At 44.0% G+C, this 22,017-nt stretch overlaps 2 protein-coding genes across 2 annotated transcripts in view; both read left to right on the forward strand.

Moving 5' to 3' along the window:
- Positions 1-22,017, forward strand: part of LOC144697342 (uncharacterized) — a 427,355-nt gene that overhangs the window by 135,001 nt on the left and 270,337 nt on the right. The window lies entirely within an intron of this gene.
- Positions 3,707-6,488, forward strand: LOC144697875 (putative G-protein coupled receptor 139). Its single transcript, XM_078569844.1, has 2 exons — positions 3,707-3,776; positions 5,533-6,488. Exons 1-2 carry the CDS (start codon positions 3,707-3,709, stop codon positions 6,486-6,488), a joined length of 1,026 nt encoding a protein of 341 aa, XP_078425970.1.

A 22,017-nucleotide genomic window follows, 5' to 3' on the forward strand; every position in this document is an offset into this window, starting at 1 on the left:
AATTTCTGCTTCTATCGATCCTGCCGAGAAAATCACCCGGTTAACTCCAAACTACAACTGAGCGACTCCGCTGTGTATTACTGTGCACCGAGTCGGCACGCAGCACAGTGATACAGAAACCGGAGGGCGCTGCACAGAAACCTGAACACGGTGGGATTACAGACACACAGTTTTACAGAGCACGGAGAGAACTGCACAAAAACCTGCACACGGTGCGATTACAGACACACAGTGATAAAGAGCACGGAGAGAGCTGTACAAAAAACTGAACATGGTGGGATTACAGACACATACTTACTTATACACACATGGAAGAGGGTTGGGGTGGGGTGGGGGGCGTGGGGGGGGCGTGGGGTGGGGGGTGGAATTAGCTAATCTGCACGAATGTATTTACAATTGAGTTTATAATTTTGTAGCACAGAATAAAGCCGTTAAACCCATCAAGTTTGCACATTTCTTCTGGCTCCTCAGAGCCTTTAATATTTTTATACTTCGAGCCGTCTACAATACTCCTGCTAAAATAATTCATTCAATTATCCATTCTTCAAAAAGAGATGTGGACTATTTGGGCATAAATGGTTGAAAGTGCCAGACAGCCTGAGAAAGTGGTGCTTAAACATCTGGTATCATTGGATTCAGAACAGCACAGCGGCATAGAGTCCAAAAGCAAGGAAATGCTACTGATCCCCTGGAGTGCACTTGTTCCTCCTCAACTGGAGCATTGTGTCCACTTCGGTGCATCCCACTTTTGGAAGGGTGTGAATGGTTCAGAAAGGGCGCAGAGAAGTTGACCAGAATCGGTCCAGGGATGCAGAATTTCAGTTAATTGGATAAACTGGGGAAACTGGGCTATTTCTCCATGGAGAATGGAATGTTCAGGGTAAATCTGATAGAGGTGTTCAAAATCACGTAGGTCTGGGCCGAGTAGATCAAAATAAACTGTTTCTGTTGGTGGAAGGGTAGAGAGGAAGAGCAGGAGGTTGCGTTTCGATTCGCTTCCTTGGTGAACGGGCCATGGCCGTGTTTATGCACAGTGAACAGATATCACTAGATAGTGGCTGAGATCGTTAAAGCAAAACCCAAGTGTAGATTGGGCTTCAGAATGTTTCCTTAATGCTAGAACGCTTTCTGTCACTATTAACAATCCCGAGTTTGCTGGTGATAATGAACAAACCAGGGTTTCATTACCTCCCACCCCTGTCTCTAAAAGCGCAGCCATTCATCTATCAAGATAAAAGCAAAAATCTGCGGATGCTGGAAATCCAAAACAAAAACAAAAATACCTGGAAAAACTCAGCAGGTCTGGCAGCATCTGCGGAGAGGAGCACAGTTACCGTTTCGAGTCCGAATGACCCTTCAACAGAACGAAGTAATAATAGAAGAGAGGTGAAATATAAGCTGGTTTAAGGGGGGATGGGACAAGTAGAGCTGGATAGAGGGCCAGTGATAAGTGGAGATAACCAAAAGATGTCACAGACAAAAGGACAAAGAGGTGTTGAAGGTGGTGATATTATCTGAGGAATGTGCTAATTAAGGGTAGAAAGCAGGACAAGCAAGGTACAGATAGCTCTAGTGGGGGTGGGGTGGGGTGAAGGAATCAAAAAAGGCTAAAAGGTAGAGATAAAGCAATGGATGGAAATACATTTAAAAATAATGGAAGTAGGTGGGAAAAGAAAAAAACTATATAAATTATTGGGAAAAAAAGGTGGGGGGGTGGGGTGGGGTGGGGGGGGGGGGGTGGGGGGTGGTGGAATCTGAAAGGGGGTGGGGATGGAGGAGAGAGTTCATGATCTAAAATTGTTGAACTCAATATTCAGTCCAGAAGGCTGTAAAGTGCCTAGTCGGAAGATGAGGTGCTGTTCCTCCAGTTTGCGTTGAGCTTCACTGGAACAATGCAGCAAGCCAAGGACGGACATGCGGGCATGAGAGCAGGGTGGAGTGTTGAAATGGCAAGCGACAGGGAGGTCTGGGTAATGCTTGCAGACAGACCGAAGGACAGATCCTCTATCAGGACACTGACTGTAGTCCAGCTCGGGGCGTTTCCATTCAATGTCAGACAGCTCACCACTGACGGATCTCACAGGCCAACGGAGACACAAGGAAGTGAAGTGGAGCATCCTGAGACGCGACAGCAAATTATTGAGGGCGGGGATTAGAATGGATGTCTTCAAATCTGATCCTGAGATGGCTCTCTCGGTCCGATCGGGTTCTTTTCTGTTAATCGATATGCAGGAAAAAAAAGTTATTTAAAATGTGAGATGGGCAGCTGTTTTACTCAGAGCTGAAACAAGGTACAAGTTGTTATGAATTTTTTTGACCTTCGACTCTGCCGCAAAGCAACACGTGAACAAAGGGCTAACTTGAACAAAGTGCTATTTCTATACCTGGGTGGACATTAGGACATTGTGGATACCCTGCTCTGCTGTGATGTCGATAACACCGTCAATCATGATTGTATGACCTATTACTATTTATGTTACACGACATGTTGTCTTTGTTTATATTACCCGAGACCATATCTCTGTTTATATTGAACTGGATCCTGTCTCTGTTCATACAATGTTAGACCTTGTCTCTGTCTGTATTACACTAGGCTCTGTCTCAGTTATTTCCACACTGAACGATGTAGCATTCTGCATTACATTGACCCTGCCTCTATTATTGCGGCACTTGGCTCTATACCTGTAATTCTTGCCCAGTAATTACTTGACGTGACAATTTCCTGTCTGTGTTAAACAAGGCCCCAGCTCAACTATTATTGCACTAGGGCAATCTTTTGTTTGTATTATATGAAAGGTGAATTATTGCACTCGACTGTGTTTATATTGTATTTAACTATCACAGCACGAGACAATGTTTCTTTTTTTATCTTCCACTACACCCTGTTGCTGTTCACTTCACGCAAGGCTTTGTCTCAGTTATTACTGCACTAGAGCAAGTATCCTTCTACATTATGTTGGTCGTGTCTCCATTGCTACTGCACTTGGTGCTATTAATTTTAAGCCATTTCTCAGTAATTACTTTCCCCAACGATACCCCAGTTTGTATCACACTAGGGTATGTGTCACTTGTTCCTTCACTAGAAACTCTCAATTCAAACTCGGGCATTTGGAGGCACTTTCAGCATTTGTGGTTTATCAGGACAAACACGTTTTCTGCTGTTTCCACATGGCCCAGGATTTGCAAGCGATAGGCTCAACCTCATATGTCCTCCCATGTTAGTTAACAATTATTTCAGATTGTTCAGCTGTAAATCTATTTAAATATTTGAATAACATTAAGACACTAAACACTAGAGCACTTACAAGGAAACCAAACAGATAAACTCATCTGAAAACTAAAAGCACAAAATAATTGAGAATATGACGGGGCTGGGAAGAGATGGTTTTGAATTAGAGATCAGTTCAGCATTTTCAACAGGGGCTATGATTGATGGAGACGCTAGGACATGGTTTCTGGGGAGGAGGGACCGCAGGATTTGAAGTTCACCCTCACTGGCAATGGATTTATCTACCTTACTAATGTTAGAAATAAAAGTCATGAATCTATCGCTTCATCTGTTTGTTCACCGACCTGTAACTAAAGTGTATGTTGCAGCTTAATTACCCCTCTGGAGACTGTCAACTGGTATAAATGAGGGACCCTTTGAAAGCATCACAGAGTTAAGATGCGCAGCATTCAGAATCTCTTTGGTTTCTGAAAGACGATGCATGGGCCAGCGAATGGAGCATTCTATGCCATTTACTACCCTGTTCTCGCTTTTATTGGTGTCCCGGGTGAGTTATGAATTCAAAATAAATTATTTATTTTTTTGTAAATCCCCAAAATTCTGTCCATTTCCTTTCTGGATCGCGCTGAACTTTCGTAATACTCGGCACTGTCTGAGTATAGAGGACTTATTGGATTATGGTGTATTATAGTGCATTACTTGCACTTGTATTATTCGATAAATTATGCGATGAACTTAGAGAACAACAGCCTATTAGATTGCAGAAATGTTAATATTAATGCATGGCATTTTCCGCACGTTATATTGTTGAACAATAGAAAATATTCTAATGTATTAAAATGCATTCTGGTGTTTTGAGTGTTAGATGGAACAATAGCGTATCTTATAGTCATAAAATGCATTCCCGTGCACTGATTTTATTAAAGTACCTGAAAACGAATCTAAAGCGCAATCATTATTCAAGATGGACCGTGATGTTAAAATTTATTCAATGATTCCACTAATCTGCAGGGCGACGCCTGAAAGCATGTTCTAGTTACATTGTTGTGTGTTCCCACTGGGCAATTCCTTTTGTAAATGTGGCCATAGGAATGAATGATGGAAACGTTTGGCAGAGTTCAATGGGGGTGCAAGATGTTTAACCAATTGTCTATTTTGTTGTGTGGTGCTAGGTTTTGTGCATTTGGACTTTATTTTGGATAATTATATTTTTTTATTGAATCACGGGATGTGGTTGGCAATGGGAGGGTCACCATTTATTGTCTATCCCTCCTTTCCACTTGAGGAATTTGAGTTGCACTTTTTTTCTTGAGTCTCTGCAGCACGAATGGTGCAAATGGTTCACAGAAGTTTTGACAAACAAATTTGATAAGGAACGGCACAAAGATATATGAGGCCAGATGACAAAACGTTTGATCAAAGAAGTACGTTATTAAAAACAATTGAAAAATAAGGAAAGAGAGACGGAGCCGTTGAGGTGGGGGTCGGAATTCTTTATCTCAGAAGATGAAGGCATAACCTTTAGTGATGGAGTGGTTAATATCAGGGATGCTCATGGGAGCAGAGTTGGATGTATGCTGTGATCTCAGATCGTTTTAAGGCTGCAGGATTTTACAAGGATCTGGAGTGGCGACGCTAAAGATCGGTTTGAAAATCAGGAAGAGAATATTGAAATAGAGACTTTGACGGACAAGGGTCCAGTGTAGCTCAGTGAGCAAAGTGGTGATTGATCAACGGGACTTGGTGTGGGTAAGGGTATGGGGAACAAATTTTTTTTGAATGAGTTGAAGTTCAATAACGATGCGAAGTTAGATACCGCCCAAAAGACTATTCCAATGGTCATGAGCCGAGTTATAAGAAAGGCTTGGATACGGTTTTAACAGCGGTTAAGCTAAGGCAGGGTTAGAGACGGGTGATATTATGGGCTGCATTAGAAAGGTTGAAGGATGCAATGTCGGTGTTTATGATAGACATGGGGATGTGGGCGTTTGGAAGTTTATCTCACGGTCAAACAAGAGATCACTATTGTAAAGAGTCTCAAACCTCAGAAGGTAGCGAGCCACGGGAATGGGATCTGTGGCCAGAGGGCGGAGTTTGTGGCGAGAACTGATTGTAATGTCCTTTGTGTTGACAAATGTTCAATCCAACATTGGATGTCGAACAGTTAGCAACTGATTTGGAATAATTGGAGTCTGGAGGTGATGAAGGGACTGATCATGAGAGTTTCAGAACCAGATTGGATGAGGCAGTAGCTGGTGTCCGGAGTTCTCTCAGTTACCTCTCTCTCTTTTTATTTCTTACAGCCAACTTGGTGGCGATCATAATCCTGTCCCGAGGACGGTGTGGACTCTCCCGGTGTATCACCTACTACCTGGTGGCGATAGCAGTGACCGATTTCCTTGTCATGATCGTTGCCGTTATCCTCAACCGGATTGGTGGCATTTACTTTAGGTATAGTGTCCTATCTACCACCCCGGGATGCGCTGTCAGCACCGTGCTTGTCTATGCCACCCGGGATGGCTCAGTCTGGCTGACTGTCGCCTTCACCTTCGACCGTTTCGTGGCCATCTGCTGTCAGAGTCTGAAGACCAGATACTGCACTGAGAAAACTGCAGTGCTGGTTATAGGATTGGTCAGTGCCCTGAGCTGCGCCAAGAACGTCCCTTTCTACTTCACCTACCAGCCCTTGTATAGTCTGGACGGGGTGTCCTGGTTCTGTGACATTAAGTCCAGCTACTACATTTTGCCCGCCTGGCAGGCCTACGACTGGCTAGATCACATCTTGACTCCTTTCCTCCCTTTCTTCCTCATTCTGCTGCTCAATGCTTTGACCGTAAGGCACATCTTAGCGGCCAGCAGAACCCGCAGGAGGCTCCGGGGCGCCGAGAGTCACGGAGACCCGGAGATCGCCAACCGCAAGAGGTCCATTGTCCTGCTCTTCGCCATCTCCCTCAGCTTCCTCCTCCTGTGGATCACCTATGTCGGACATTTCCTCTTCGTGTGGATTACGGGTGAGGCTTACTTCACCGGCCTGGATTTCAATGACCCACAATTCATCCTTCAAGAGACAACCAACATGCTGCAGTTATTCAGTTCCTGCAATAATATTTTCATCTATGCAGTAGCCCAGACCAAGTTCAGGGATGAGCTGAAGAAGGTGCTGAATTGCCCCTTTGTGACCCTCACCTTTTGCTTTAAATGGTGTGTTATCAAGCAGTTAGGGGCCAGTAATGTTTTGTTTAAAGTAGCCAAAGTTTGAAACCCCGGTTGCTTACTAAAAAAATACAGCCGCAATATTTCACGGTTTTGAACAAGCAAAATAAACTTTACCATATAAAGGTAGCAAAGTAAAACAATTTGCATTACCAATCTGATACTCTAACATTCAGATCTAACATGAGGTAAATATGAAATAGCGAGCAGCTGTGGTCGAACACACCACACTGCATTTTAAAAGGCAGATGCGACCAAGACAGACCCCACAGATTTCTCAGCAACCCACCCAGACGTCAGTGAGTACAGTGAGTCACACAATCTCTGCCTCCCTCACGAGGGATTCCTCTCTTCAGTTTCAAAGAACAAGCACCTGAACTCCCTTGAAAGTTGCTCTGACTTGGGTTGCCTCAGGGCTGTTCACCTCCTAGTGGTTTAACCTTGTATCCCGAGATAACACAGCAATCTCTGATCATTGGCACAATTTCAGCTCTTTAACAGACAGCTAGCTTCACTGCTGCCGCTGCCCGGGCATTTTACTGATCTCCAATCTCCCCAGCTGCACCAAGCTATCAGTGGCTCCCACAGCTTCCACGGAGCCCTAACTCTGTCAACAGCGTGGAGACTGCCATCTTCTGCCTTTCTCTGGTCCGCAGAGCTTCCGAACCCTAAGTGCACGGAGTTATCAAACGGGACCTGTGACTTTTCCTGTGCCCCATCTATACAGAGCCATCTAACAGCAATCTGTTTGCTGCCTGGTGCCTCTTCCTTGCTGCTCGGCCCGCACAGTCACCTGGGTTTATTTTTCCCCACCACCTATACCCATGCCCGGGTCCCGTAGTCGTGTTTGTGACTCATCACCACCACGCAGGCGCCTTGGTAATGACTGCAATGCTCCCAACTGCCGATCACTGGGCTGAGTATGCGCAGACTGTCACATTCAAAGGTCCCGCTGAAACCCCCAGGGCATTCTGTGCTTGTTGTCCCCCGCCTCTGCCTGGAAAATACCCCAGACAGACAGGTAAGTTCATATTCTTAACTGGTGAAAAATAATAAAACCCCTTCATGGTGTTTCTCTTCCATCAGAGTGTCTCAGTGCATTGAACTTTCTGTCATCTTATCCATAAATCGTACGCTCAAGCTCCCACATTCGAAGTATATAAAACTCATAGTGCAGCGCCAACAGTCTGCTGTTGTCTACACTGAAGGAATCCTGAGCGATTGAACATGCCAACTTTCTGGATGAGACGCTGAACGACGGTCTCTGTCTACGCTCTCAGGTGGATTGCAAAATGTCTCACCGTCTCTATTCAAAAATTTAAGAAAACAGCAAAGAATTCTCCCCAGTGTCCTTGGCCATTATTTATCCTTCATTGAACACCACTGAAGACAGTTTTGTGCTCATTTATCTCATTACTTTTGGTGGAATCTTGCTCTGCCCACCTTTTGCTGCCACGTTTCCTGCATTACAACAGGAACGTTTCTAATTGTCTGTAAAGCCATTTGAGCGCCCTGAGGCCGGGTACGGCGCTATGTAAATACCTGATTGTTTTTCTTTCTTTCATTCATTCTTTCTCAGCAACAACTCCACACTGCAGAGACTCGATCTCCACGTTTAGTCCTTACACTTAAAATAAAGTATTTGATAACATGAGAATTTATTTTTGAGTTTTGATCCCGAATGTGCTGCCCGAAAAGGAAGCTAGACCCAGATTAAACAATAAATTCCAAATGGGAATTGGATAAATGCTGGAAAAGAAGGACATAGTGAAAAGAGCAGGGAGTGTAAGGAACTGCCAGTTATCTACTATTTCTAAAGGAAAATACAGCTAGAGTAATGGACACAATCCCTTCCTTTCAGTATGAATAACGTTATCTGTTGGAAAGTAGAAACAAATTTGCAATTTACTCATCAATACAATCACGGCCAGCTTTCAGCTCCTTTTTAAAAAGCCGGCAGTTTTTTTTTTGCCCCCGCACTCCCATTCCCTACCCCTTGTCCCTCGAAACATTGCAGTCCGAGACCATCACCTAGTTCGCCGAGTGGAGGTGCCTCTCCTGCTAACTGAATAGTTCTTTCAGAAACCCAGCAAAACACAGTGGTCGACTGGCTTCACCCGATGCTGTGTGGGTGTGAACTGCGCTTTTCGGCGACCTCAGGCGAACCGAAGAGTGCTTCACAGTGGCTCAGGGGGCGAGAGGTTATCGGGGATTGGCGGGAATCTCAGGCCGAGGTTACAATCAAATCAGTCATGTCCTTATTGAATGGTGGAACGAACTCGAGGGGCGGAGTGGCCTATTCCTGCTTCTAGTGCGTATGTTAGCATGGTCCAGTGTAATATGAGCAGCGACAGGGAAGGTCTGGTGTGATAGAAAGAAAAACCGTTTTAAACGTAATATGAATAAAGATAAAAGGTGTCATGACGTAATCACTGGGGTAGTATTTAATTTGATAAAAGGAGATATGCTTTAATGTGATGTAGGCAATGTGTAGTTGATTAATACTAGAGCCAGCAAGTACTGTAATATGAACAAAGACACGGTGCACTGCATTGATAACTGAGGCCGGGACTTCCGTTATGTAAAAGGAATCGTGCTCAAGGACAATAACAATGGAAGCATGATCGTGCGTAAATTAAAAAAAGGCATAGCCGTCTGTAGTAATAAATGAGACAGCGTTTAGTTCAATATAACCAGGGGTATGCATTAGTAAACATTAATAATGATGTGCTTCGCACAGACGTGCACTCTATGTCTTATGTCCACAGGGTAGATGTGGAAAATATGTTTCCACTTATGAGGGAGACTAGAACTAGGGGACAGAGTTTAAAAATAAGGGATCTCCAATTTAAGATGAAGAGAATTTTTGTCGCTCAGAAGTTCTAAAGTCTGGGTAGCCTCTTCCCCAGAGAATGGTGGAGGCAGGGTTATTGAATATTATTAAAGCTGAGTTAAATAGATTCTTGACTGACAAAGGAGTCAAAGATTATCAGGGGATTTATTGATGGTAGTGCCATTGAATGTCAAGCGGCCATGGTTAGATTCTCTCTTGCCTGGCACTTGAGTGGCTTGAATGTTATCTGCCGCTTCTCAGCCAAAACCTGGATGCTGTCGAGATATTGCTGCATTTGGACATGGGCAGCTTCAGCATCTGAGGAGTCGCGAATGGTGCTGAACATTGTGCAATTATCGGCAAAATATCCCCACTTCTGACCTTATGATGGAAGGAAGGTCACTGATGAAGCAGCTGAAGGTGGTTGGGCCTAGGACATTACTCAGGAACTGCTGCAGTGATGTCCTTGAGCTGAGATGGTTGACCTTCAACAACCACAACCATTTCAGTGACGGTGATTGGTGGAGAAATATTGTCCAGGCCAATTCCCCTTCTCTGCTTTAAAATAGTGCTCATGTGATCCATCATGTCCACCTGGGAGGGTAGGCGGTGTCCTTGATTTTACATCTGATCCGAAAGCCGGCCCCTCTGACGGTGCATATTTCCCTGAGGACTGAAGTGATGAGATCCTGGGGGTCAAGTCTCCAGAGAGGGACGAAATCCTGAAACTTCTTGTTCAAAGGCGAATGGGCGGGTAACTGAGCCTCGGCTGACAAGCAGTGTTTGCGGAATGGCCTTTGTGTTGTTAGGCATGTGCACCTTTATGCAAATGTATACATAGTTTATATACACACTTTCAGGGAAATGAGTACAAATCTTTCATAGTGGTGATCAGGCTGATGAGTGACATACGGGGTGCAGTGACCTCTCGGCGCCTCGATCACTGGCCCTCCCTGATCAGAAAGCCAGTTTCCATCAGGGGCTACTCAGTAAATTCCAGGATTGTTGTTTCCGACAGATTACGTGTGTCCCGTGAGCGGACAGAATCTGTGAACAGACTGGAGACAGAATCCTGGTAATCCCAGGACGTGGGGACCCTCAACAGCATAATCCAGGAAAAAGGTTTGAAATAAAGAGAAGGAAATTTAAAGAAATAAACTTTACTGGCCCCCTGGAAGCAGGGGGACATTCATTTTTAACCCTGGAATCAAATATCACTCGGAAAGAGAAATAGCCTCTTACAGACTCAGGGTGTCAGTAAGCACTTCCCAACCGAACGAAGTACCTTTCCAGTGTAGCCGCTGTTGTGATGTTAGTAATATTATTTACACAGAGGGTAGTGGCAATGTTTGATTCTCTACCAGAAAGGGTTGTCACTCTGACCCTTGTAGTGGAGTGAAGGGATTTGAGTGTCCAAGTATTTTCCGGATACTTTGAAGTTGTGGCCAATAGTGACCAAAATATTCGGTCACGAAAAGATGGACTGATCTCTCTCTGCCGATCTCTGTCTCTCTCTCTGTGTCTCTCTGTCTCTGTCTCTCTGTCCCGCACTCTGTCTCTCTCTATCTCTTTCTTTCTCTCTCTCTCTGTTCCTCTGTCTCGCTCTCCGTCTCTCTGCCTCACTCTCTCTCTCTCTCTCTCTGAATGTGATAACCTTTTACATCGGACTATGCAGTGACATTGGACCATGAAATATAATGCTTTATAGGCCTCCACCTCTAAGTCTCTGTGTAATTCACCTATCGATTGTTTACAGCAACGTATCACAGCGCCAAAATATTTCCTGTATTCCCCAGCTGCCACATGTCAGAACATGAACTAACGGCGTGGTAAGTTTTCTGCAAAGATAAGATCCTGGAACGCCATCTAGTGGCATCCTGCCTGTAAAACAACGACTCTCAATTTATTCTCGAATATTGCTGCATGATTTGGTTTTAGTATTACTGTAAGTTCTATCTTTTCATTGTTTTGCTTATACTACCTTTACTATTTAATATTCATTCCTGGACTACTTGCCTCAGTTTTCTGACGTGCCACGTCATTAGGACAGTGCCTGTTCATTTGCATAAATAGATGAGCGTTTTGTTCATAAACTCATACATCTGCAACTGATGAGGTTGTGATTGTTCATTTCAGAAGAATGTAAGGTTTGCGAGCACCTTAATCATCAAAGAACAATGTCAATCAAATTTCAGGATTCCAGGTATCTACTAGCATACAAATGCCCCGCCATCCAATAAGGTCATGTCTGATCTGGCTGTAACCTCCCACCTACCACCAGTTACCTTCCACTCCTTTGTTTATCAAAAGTCGATCACCCTCTGCCTTGAAAACATTCAACGACCCTATTTCCCCTGCCCTTTGAGGAAGGGGGTTCCAAAGACTCACTACTTTCTGAGAGAAAATTTTCTTCTCATCTCTGATTTAAATAGTAGACCCCTCATTTTTAAACAGTGACCCCTAGTTCTAGATTTTCCCACAAGAGGAAACATCCTTTCCATGCGTGATTTATTTTTATAGAGGTCGTTAATCTGTATGTTATATTAGTATGAAATAATAAAAAACATTTTCATTCAGTTACTCGGATGATGAACTGTTTTTTTTTTTATGCAGAGTATCTCACGCTTCTAAAGCCCATGTACTGATTGTCTCCCCAGACCCCATGTCGAATGAGTTCTAGAGCAGCCTCCACCCCTCCGTGCCTCCCCGTGTTTCACTGCACTATTCTACACCGCAGCATCTGAGAACTGAACCGAGTGAACGGTGAGAGTGGTAGAGCCTTTCGCATGGTCCACAGATACTTTAAATCTTCCTTCAACTCTTCCATCACTGAATATGGAGAGAGATGCTCTGGAACGCGATTAGAGAATTGGCGGTGCAAGAATATAAGTTCATTTGCAATGAAAGTAGAGTTATGGTGAAGCAAAATGATTGTCCTTGCGTTCCCGATAAACCAATATCAGAGATAAAAACAAAAAACTACTGCGGATGCTGGAAATCCAAAACAAAAACAGAATTACCTGGAAAAACTCAGCAGGTCTGGCAGCATCGGCGGAGAAGAAAAGAGTTGACGTTTCGAGTTCTGCTGAAGGGTCATGAGGACTCGTAACGTCAACTCTTTTCTTCTCCACCGATGCTGCCAGGCCTGCTGAGTTTTTCCAGGTAATTCTGTTTTTGTTTTGGAAACCAATATCAGAATTTGTTTCCCAATGACAAATAGTAGCTGCCAAAACAAGAATTAAATTAACATAATGATAATTACAAGGAAAATTAAACAAAGTGCTTGTGGAAATAGGTAGAATAAACTGATCAATCCACCCATCCACGAATCCACCCTGGGTCCACCTGAGTTAACGGTTCTGTAAGAACAGCCCATAATTATCAGCTATAGGAACTCCACTTCTGAGAGCTTTCTTTACCTCTGTTGGCAAATCGATATTCTGGGTAAGTTCGGAGCTAGTTACGCTATAAATGGCGGCATGGAGATAGCTTTGCTTGTTTGGAGGCCATGGCGTACTGGTATTATCACTGGAATTATGCTTGAAAAATCCTGGTTAATCCTCTGGGGACTCCAGTTCGAATCCCCGCTTTGGTAGAATTTAAATTCAATTTAAAAGGCTAATGATGACCATAAAACCATTGTCGATTGTTGTAAAAACCCATCTGGTTCACTGTTGTCCTTTAGGGAAGGAAATCTGTCGTCCTTACCGGGCCTGGCCTACATGTTGCTCCAGGCCCACAGCAATGTGGTTGACTCTAAAGTGTCTTCTGAACAAGGGCAATTTGGGGATGGGCAACAAATGCTGGCCTATCCAGTGACGCCCACATCCCATGAACGAACAAACATCTTTTTCCCACAAAATTGTTTCTCTGTGGATTAAGACAAGGACAAAGAGAGCAATAAAACTGCAGTAAATAGACCTACCTGTTTTGCTTCTCTGGAACCAAGGATGAAACTGTTCCCGTCCACAAAAGCACAAAATAAAGCTTATCGGAGCTGCAAATACTCGCTGAGGTTTTTTTACGGGGCTCTAGCTGTGATCTAACGCTGTACTTCATTGCACAGTAATACACCGACCCGTCCTCCACACTCAGCTCGCTTATATTGAGGTAGCCGTTCTTTTGAGACATGTCAGCAGCCGCCAGATACCGTCCTGAAATTTCAGCTTCCTTCAGTGCTAAAATATTGGTGATAATCTATCTTGGCGGCTGTGCCGTCTGCTGCCGATACCATTGCATGTAGTACTTATTCCGATCTGTATATTCACAGTCTAACTGCACCGAACCCCCTTCTGACACCGTTATTGCGACCGGGGACTGAGTTACTGGATCTGCGCATAGTCCGCCTGTGAGGTAGATGAATGAAATATCAAGCGGTTAAACAATGTTGATCTAAATTTGTTTGTAGCTGTTTGAGTTCGCGGAACCTCCTATCTACCCAGCTGTCATGATATGGATATTTCTGATCGCGAATTGAATTAAATGCTATCGCAATCTCTGTACATTAATCTGCTAATCTGCCTTGAGTAATGTAATCCAGTATTTACTGCCGAACAGCGCCGCCAGTATTATCAGCAACATGTTTTACTGAATCTCTCAGTGAATGTGAATGGAATAAGCAAGAGATGGAGAAGGAGAGAGGAAACCCGGGGTCTGTTCAGCTCATTGCTCCACCCGCACAGCGCAGGGGCCAGGATCATTGTGACCTCATTCAGGAATCCCCATTGGCTATGGCGTTTACACCACGTGATTTAGTGACGCCCATGCTTGTATTTGGCGCCCTCCGCTGGTGATTTCGGTTCAATTCGTGTTCGGATGCAGCCATTGAATGGATTCAAAGTTTATTGAAATGCATATCAAGAAACGAATGTTCCCTGGAATCTGAATTGGAGCTGTTCAGGCTCAGTCTCTGTGGCTGCTGATGTTTAGGTTGGGGCGTGATGTTAAATCTGATGAGATCATCGCTGGAGTTCTCTGTCCAAATCCTGGGCACTACGAAGCAGAAGGAATGTCAAGATTTTGGAGAAAGTGCGGAAACTGTATATCAGAATGGCACCAGAGATGAGGAACGTTTACGCGAACAGACTACGCAAACGTGGATTTTTATCCTCGTAACAGAGAAGGTAGAAGAGATTCAATTGGTGTGCTAAAAATTGTCCTTTATTCAGAATAGATCGCAGTTTCTTCCATTGTCAGAAGATTCAATAACCAAATCATCTCAATTTCATGAAAATATTTGAGATGGAAAGATCTGTTTTATTTATTACATTATATGTTACCACCTTGAATACGATGCTTGAAATGATGGGGGGAGAGGATTCAATCATAAACTTCAAAACGGAATTGTTATAAATTGAGAAATGAAAGCAACGTGGAAAATGTGAGGTGTGAAAGGCGATTGGGATGGCTCTTTCAAATAGACACAGATACGGTAAGCGGAGTCTTCATTCCGTTCCCTAACTTTCTATGATTCTGCTCCCTTCCTGCCCCTCCCGCACTATTTGTTCTCAATCACTTGATGTGTGAACAGATGCAGGATGCTCACAGTCTCCTGGAGCTTCAACCGTCTCTATTTCCGCTCCATCAGTTCCGGCTGCAGCTGATCACCGCCGCGCACTTTTATCAGTTTTCAATCTGCGGCATCCCCGGCCACAGCTTCCGTTTGTTCCTCTCCTCTGACCCGATTTTGTCAGAGACAGTTTGATCTTTAATTGATTTGACAGTCTAATCTTTAATCGATCTGAGAGACTTAAATTGAAAAGTGAAGTAATTCCTGGAGGTGATGTGGCCCATTAATCACATGTCCAGAATTAGCACAAAAAGACGGAAAAGAGATTAATCTTTAATGGATCAGAGAGATAGTTTAATCTCTAATCGATCATGGAAGACAGTTTAATCTCTAATTCATCTGAGAGACAGTTTGATCTTTAATTGATCTCTCTATAGACATATGCCTCTTTGTGCATGTATGGTTCTCCTTGCCCTTGTGTGCCTGTGCGTGCGTGCTTGAGTCGATGCACTTCAGAGTACGTGTTTGATTTTGCATGTCAGTGTGTGCACCTGGAAGCGTTTTTATGTATTTGTCTGTGTGCTTGTCTCTGCGCGTGTCCGTTGTGTGCGTCTGTGCCGCCATACTTTTTCCAATGCCGTGTAAGAGGCTTCGCCTGGACACAGCAGGGCTCTACTGGGCCATTTGCTGAAGAACTTTCACCCCAAACACAGTTGAATTAGGTCAGTAACTTCCATCCTTTTGTGCTAATTCTGGACATGTGATTAATGGGCCACATTACCTCCAAGAATTACTTCACTTTTCAACTTAATAAAAAACAGGAGCGAATACTCCCACAGAGAGAAAAGAGAGTGAGATAGGGAGAAAGTGCTATCGAGAGAAAAAGGGTAACCCAGAGGGAAACAAGTCGAAAAGCTAGAGGAGAAAGGGGAAAAGAGAGGGAGAAAAAGGTGGTGTTGGGGGCGAGGGGAAGAGGTGGGGGGGAGGGTGCGGTGTTGGGGGGAAGTGGATGGTGTTGGCCGAGTGCAGAATGTGCGGCATTCTATGTGAAATCCCTCTTTATATCGGCTGTGAGTATTTTTCATGGTCATCGAGAAGCTCTTTTAGTGGGAGACTCGAACACTGGTCAGAGAATAACTTTAAATATTACCCATCATCGTTCCGCATCAAAGATTGACCCCCTTAAAGAAACTATATCGGCTTCAATGCAGTTCTCATTATTCTGTACTCCACAGTGTAGTCGCTGAGTGTATTTTAGACTGAGGTTGCTAGATCTATGGGTATGAAGGGAAACAAGGGATCTGGGGATAGTGCAGGAAGGTGGATGAGAGTTAGATAGGTAGATTAGAGATAGGTGGTGCTGCAGGATCGAGAGGCCGAATGCCCGACTCCAGCTCTTGTTTCATATGTTCTTATGCTCTCTCTCCTTATTTCGAGCTCTCTGGCGTCACGGATTGAAGGAACTGTGAGCTGATTGGGTGAATTGAAGGACAAAGAGCTGTGAGCTCAGTCAGGAATGAACCAATCGGGCACGGGGACAGATATTACTCAACATCTTCTTAACTCTTCACCAAAACAATTCTGGTTGGAATCAGTCTATTGAAGTCTGCCATCGCCTCTGCAAACATGTTGTCTGTTCATTCTTCACAGCTGCGATTCTCTTAACTGGTAAATTGCCAAGTTACGCAATTTTCATCTTGCAGGTTACACTGGCATAGTGATCTTCCTTTTAACTATGTTTTCCCTTTATTTGTAAAGGGCTCCATTAACTTGATAACCCTGATTGTAATAGTGATAATAAAACGTTGAAGTTCTGTACTTTGAATTTTCTGCAGACTCGGTGTTACAGGAGCCGGTTGCAGGGGCACAGTTTGAAGGAGACTCATTGGCCATTAATTTCAGCTATTCGGCCATGATTGGTTTCTGCTCCTTGCAACTGTACCTTCAGGATGACGAGAAAGCCCCTACAATATTGACCTATATCCCTTCCGCTGGGGGTGTTTTCAATGCAGAGGGCGCGGGGGCTCGATTATCTGCATCTCTCGACACTTCCAGGAGTGAGGAGAATTTCACCATCTGTGACCTGTGTGGTGTATTACTGCGGGCTGAGAGACACAGTAACAAGAACCAGATGGAGCCTTCCTCGTACAGAAACACTGCAGAAACGTGACCAGGTGAACGGAATGGCGGGTAGAGTGGGGGGAAACAAAGACTTTTAAAGCATATAACCGGAATGTGCTCATTGAAAGTAAATCCAAATAAGTAACAAGCCGATCGCAACAGGTGCGGCATTTCGAAATTTTCCATTTACATCAAATGCATTCTGAACATAATGTAAAATGTGTTCAGAAAATTCATCCCATTTTGTAAATGAAAGATACAATGGCAGAAATGCTGAGCAAAATAGTTGACCTTGTGTTCCAGCCGTTACAGGGGATACACACAACACATAAATGCAGTTTTATATCACTGAAGGGACGCACAGGAAAAAAGAACAAAGGCTTTGCATTTTCATAAAGCCTTATCTGGTGTGTTCATATTTCCCAAAGGGCATCCAGTGCTCAAACTTTCTGACACTTTAAAAAAAAGCTTTAGTATTCAGTCGGTTTTCTGGTCATCTGTTCCGGTGCCTAGGTCACACCAGCCTGTCCTTGTGGATTATTCAATCTATTAATCATTGTTCATCAGCTTCTAATCATGTCTTGAAAATAACCTCTTTGTGCCTGTTTATATTATAGATTATTAATTTCAATATATGGAAGAATCTAACATTGAGAGATGTTTAATGAGGCCATTATATTTATTCGGATTCTCCTCACCTGGTGGTCTTATGTCTACACTACTGGCTATTTCAACTCAAAAGAAACATTTGTTCCCTTGCCTTGAGTTCTTTCATGCACAGCAGTGCACGGATATAAATGGACCCCGGCCATTTTCATGTGTTTGTTTTCTCAATGGATATGGCGAGCTCTCAGACATTCCCAAATAAACAACAGGATTCTGCCCCACACATTTAATACAGTAATCAGACAGAATCAATATTCAATGTGAGTGATTTTAGATGGTGCTTATGTGGATTGTGCTCGTACAGAATGGATTGACGTGTCTGTCTGACCCGCTGTTATAAACAGCCCTCAACAGACAGCAGCTGTGCCCCAGAAAACTGCAGCAGTTATTGTACGAGGCTTTCACTCGTTCCCATCACTGTGAGACTCTGTGCACAGTAATAGACCGCGGTGTCAGAGAGCCACAACTCCGAGATAGTCAATCGGTATGACTTGTCTGTCTGCTGGACTGTATCAGAAAACCGGCTCTGAGCGAAATCCGCCTTAAATTCTGAACCGCCGCCCGTGAGCCTCCGGACTGCAAACTCGGGCTCTCTGCCTGGGTACTGCCGGTACCAGAATAAGTAATTGGCATTGTCGGTATAGGTGCAGTTTAAAGCAACATCTTCTCCCTCTGTCTTTGTGAGTGAGGATTCCCGCTGAGTAACAGAATCTCCATCGCTTAGATCTGGAACACACGGTTAAAGAAAGAGGAAATCAGCGATTAAAACTTCAACTGAACAGAACTGAGAGTGAAAATTCACAGCCAGTGTGACATAAATTAAATGTAATTTCGAGCACACAACAGTTCATTCGGCCCAAATGGTCCATCTCCGTGTTTCCAACCCCGAAGAGCATCCTCTGCCCCTCTTCATCTCACTCTCTCAGCAAATCCTTCCAACCTTTTCTCCCTCTTCCGCTTATCCCGTTTCCCTTTATTACAACTAGACTCTTTGTCTCAACTGCTCCTTGTGGCATTGAATTCCTCATTCTAAAAAAGTAAAGGTAATTGTCCTGAATCCCCTATTGAGTCTTTTCCGTGACTCTTATATTTATAACCCATACTTTAGGAACCCTCCACAAGTGGAATTATATTTTCCGTCGAACTCCTTCATCATTTTGAAGACCTCTATTCGGTTCCCCCTCAGTTTCTCTTTAGCAGAGGGCAGACCCCCAGTCTGTACAGTGCTTGCTGAATTCTAGTACCATAATTGTAATTGGGTTTCTTTTCATTTTCGTTTGTGGCCTGTGTTCGTCTGATTAAAGACCAGAACATTTCACAATAAATCCAAGTGTGGTCCTATCAAGATCCGAAACATGGTTAACATGAATTTTCCACTTTTTAAATTTATTCCCCAAGAAATTAAGTCCCCTTTTCAAAATTTAAACTTCTTACCGACAATGAATGTGACCCAGACCACAGCGAGAACGGAGAGCTGCATTGCTGCTGTTCCGGGGGAAGTTCTGTGTCTCAGAAACCTGCAAAAGACCAGACAAGAAAAAGCTGAGTCAATTAGCTGAGGCGGATCTGATGTCGCTTCCTGAGGATATGGAATCGAAAGAGCTGAAATCACTGGATCTGATTGGCCTGATGTGACTCCAGCAGTCACGATTCGGTGCTTATTACAGAGAACTGGGACATTAAGGTCGCATTCTCTCTCTGTGACCTTATGAATTGGCAACGGGTCAGACACTGACTTTCCTCCATGTGGGACCTCGGTCAAAACCGGCCAGGGAGAGGGTGATGGTCTCCAATCTGTGATTGGTTACAGGGTGTGGCAGCGGGACAAACACTGACCTTTCCCTCTCGATGAATTGGGTTCGAAACCAGTGGTTAGGACATTTATTATTTGTGATGGGCACGAAGCACATCAGTGGGTTTAATGTTCCTATTTCTCCTGTACTTAAATCGAGCACATAAAATGAGTAAAGTCCGCTTCGGGTTTTGGAAACGAAGGCCATACTATTTTGCGGGTTGTTTGAAGCCTTTTTTGTGGTTGGGCCCAGATATGAACGACTTGTGCTGTTTGCATTGGCTGCACATTATGGACCAGAGCAACACCTGGCTCCCCATTCGCCTAAATACTTGTTTTTAAACCCGTCTGTGAGGAAGGTTTGGGAGAGAAACAGATTGAGGCTCAGGGAGAAAAACTGAGGGAGAGATAGAGTTGAATCACGATTAAACATCCGCAGTCTATATTTGGCTTATGGTTTTCATTGCAGTTTTCATGAAACGGCTATTATACTGGGTGGTTAAGAGTCACCCATATTTCTATTGGTAGGCGGAACGGGCATTCAAAGACATTATCGGACCAGCTGGGACTTTATGACCATCCAACAGTGTCATGTCACCACCAGTACTAGCTTTAACTCCAGGTGTTTATTTTATTAGCAGAACTTAAATTCCTCAAGTGTCGTGGTCTGAATGGAAATCAAGTAGTCGGATTATTAAACCAGTTATCTCAGATTACCAGTCTGGCAACATAACCACTGAATTCGCGGACCCGTACCTGCTGCAGTGCACAAACACGACGTGTGCGCTCCCTCTTGTGCTGATGTGTGGCAAATGGCCTTTTCCTGACAGTTCATTGAATTCTCATATTACGGAATGATGTTCTTGCTTGATTATGCCGCGTTCTTCTTGTTCTTCTTACCCCTATTATAATATTCTTTAATACAGGTGAACATATGCATGGAACCAGTACCAACTCCAGTTCGAATTCTAGTGATTGTCTTTGTTTATTTTCAATATGCCAGGCATACCTGTTAATTCATGCTCGTTTTAAACAGAATGAAATGACAGAGGCCCCGGTATGATTCCGTCTTTTAAATGTCCACGCAAAAAAATCATGTCAGTTTGACTCCTGATTCACACCTCACCTATATAGTGTGGGATTTAAGTGTAGCTGTTTCCATTTTAAACATGTTTCTGATCCATGGTTTTTATATATTGTCTATTATAGCTTCCACTAACACTTGAGCGCGTTGTTTGGAGAACTCTTTGAATGGTAGATTGGGAGATATTGGACTTTCTACGTTCAGCACTTCCAGGAACACGACAGAAGGAGACAGAGAGATAACAAGTGAAAGAGGGGACGGGGCGCAGAGAGACAGGAGAGAAAGAGGCTCAGAGAGACGGAACGACTGAGAAAGAGAGAGATAAAGAGATTGAAAGCCAGACATAGGTACGAAGACAGAGCCAGACAACGCGGAAAAACATAGGGATACAGGAAGACAGCCAGATCAAGTCGTTGATCTACAATTAACATTAATTGATGCAGAACTGTCGTCAGTACTGAGAAACCAGCCAATCCTGTACCTGTGAATCGCCCCCGCGTTTCCAAATGGAAAGTGAAGCCTCCCCCTGATATCGGTTAACTCTTTCATGTCAGAATAGAAGTCACTCTGTTAGTCTAAACCAGGCACCATGTGACCCCTATGTTCCTAACATTGGTCTTGCTGCCCGGTGAGTTTGTTTTTAATGATCAATGTATCTTCCATGGATTATATTCACTGTCAGATATTTAGTAAGTTCTGTAATGTGTTACAGGAACTAATGGCGAAGATGAATTGTCTCAGGGCCACTCTGAATTAACAGCTCTGGAAGGGCAGACCATAATACTGAACCGCAATTATTCGACAATTGCAGCTCGAACTCTCTTCTGGTGCATCAAATATCCCAGGAAGTTCCGGGATATTTATTGCAGGTATACAGCGCGGAAGATACGTCTCAGGGTTTTTTAGACAGGTTCTCATAGAATCATAGAAAGATAGCGGAGCTGAAAGAGGCTACTTGGCCCACCGTTGTCAGCGCCGACCGAAAAACGAGTCACCCAGTCTAACCCCACTTTCCACTTTAAACTCCTGCCACTTTAAACTTATCGTTGAGTTACCAGTTGAAATCACCAAAATATAAAAATGCAATTGCACAGGTGAGACTTGTCTGTTCTTGTTGAGTGCTGTTTTGTTACTATTTTGGGTGGTGAGGGGGGGGTGGGGGGTTGCTGTTGGTGGGGGACATCCCAGATATTTTCACTGTGGAGGCTGTTTGGGAGCTTAGTTTTCTCGGTGTGACAGCGCCCTCTTGCGAGCACCAACTGCAAACCTCAGTGTTGTTTATTGTACGGAGTCCGCTTTTCTCTTCAGCAGTGTGGGTCTCATGGCACAGAAATACACGGCGGTGTCAGAGATCACGACCTTACCGATCGTTAGCTCGGTGATCTTGGCTGTTTTATCAAACGCAGAATTGAAGCGGACAGCCAAACCTGGGTTGCGGTTTATTATCCCTCCAATAATATAAAACATTTTCTGTGGAGGCTCTCCGGGGTGCTGACTGTACCAGAGCACAGTAGGACTACCAACGTTTGTTTTTAAGGTGCAGTTTAGGGTGACATTGCTTTCCTCTTCA

Source organism: Cetorhinus maximus, chromosome 23 (assembly GCF_964194155.1).
Source record: "Cetorhinus maximus chromosome 23, sCetMax3.hap1.1, whole genome shotgun sequence".
In the NCBI taxonomy this organism is placed as follows: Eukaryota; Metazoa; Chordata; class Chondrichthyes; order Lamniformes; family Cetorhinidae; genus Cetorhinus; species Cetorhinus maximus.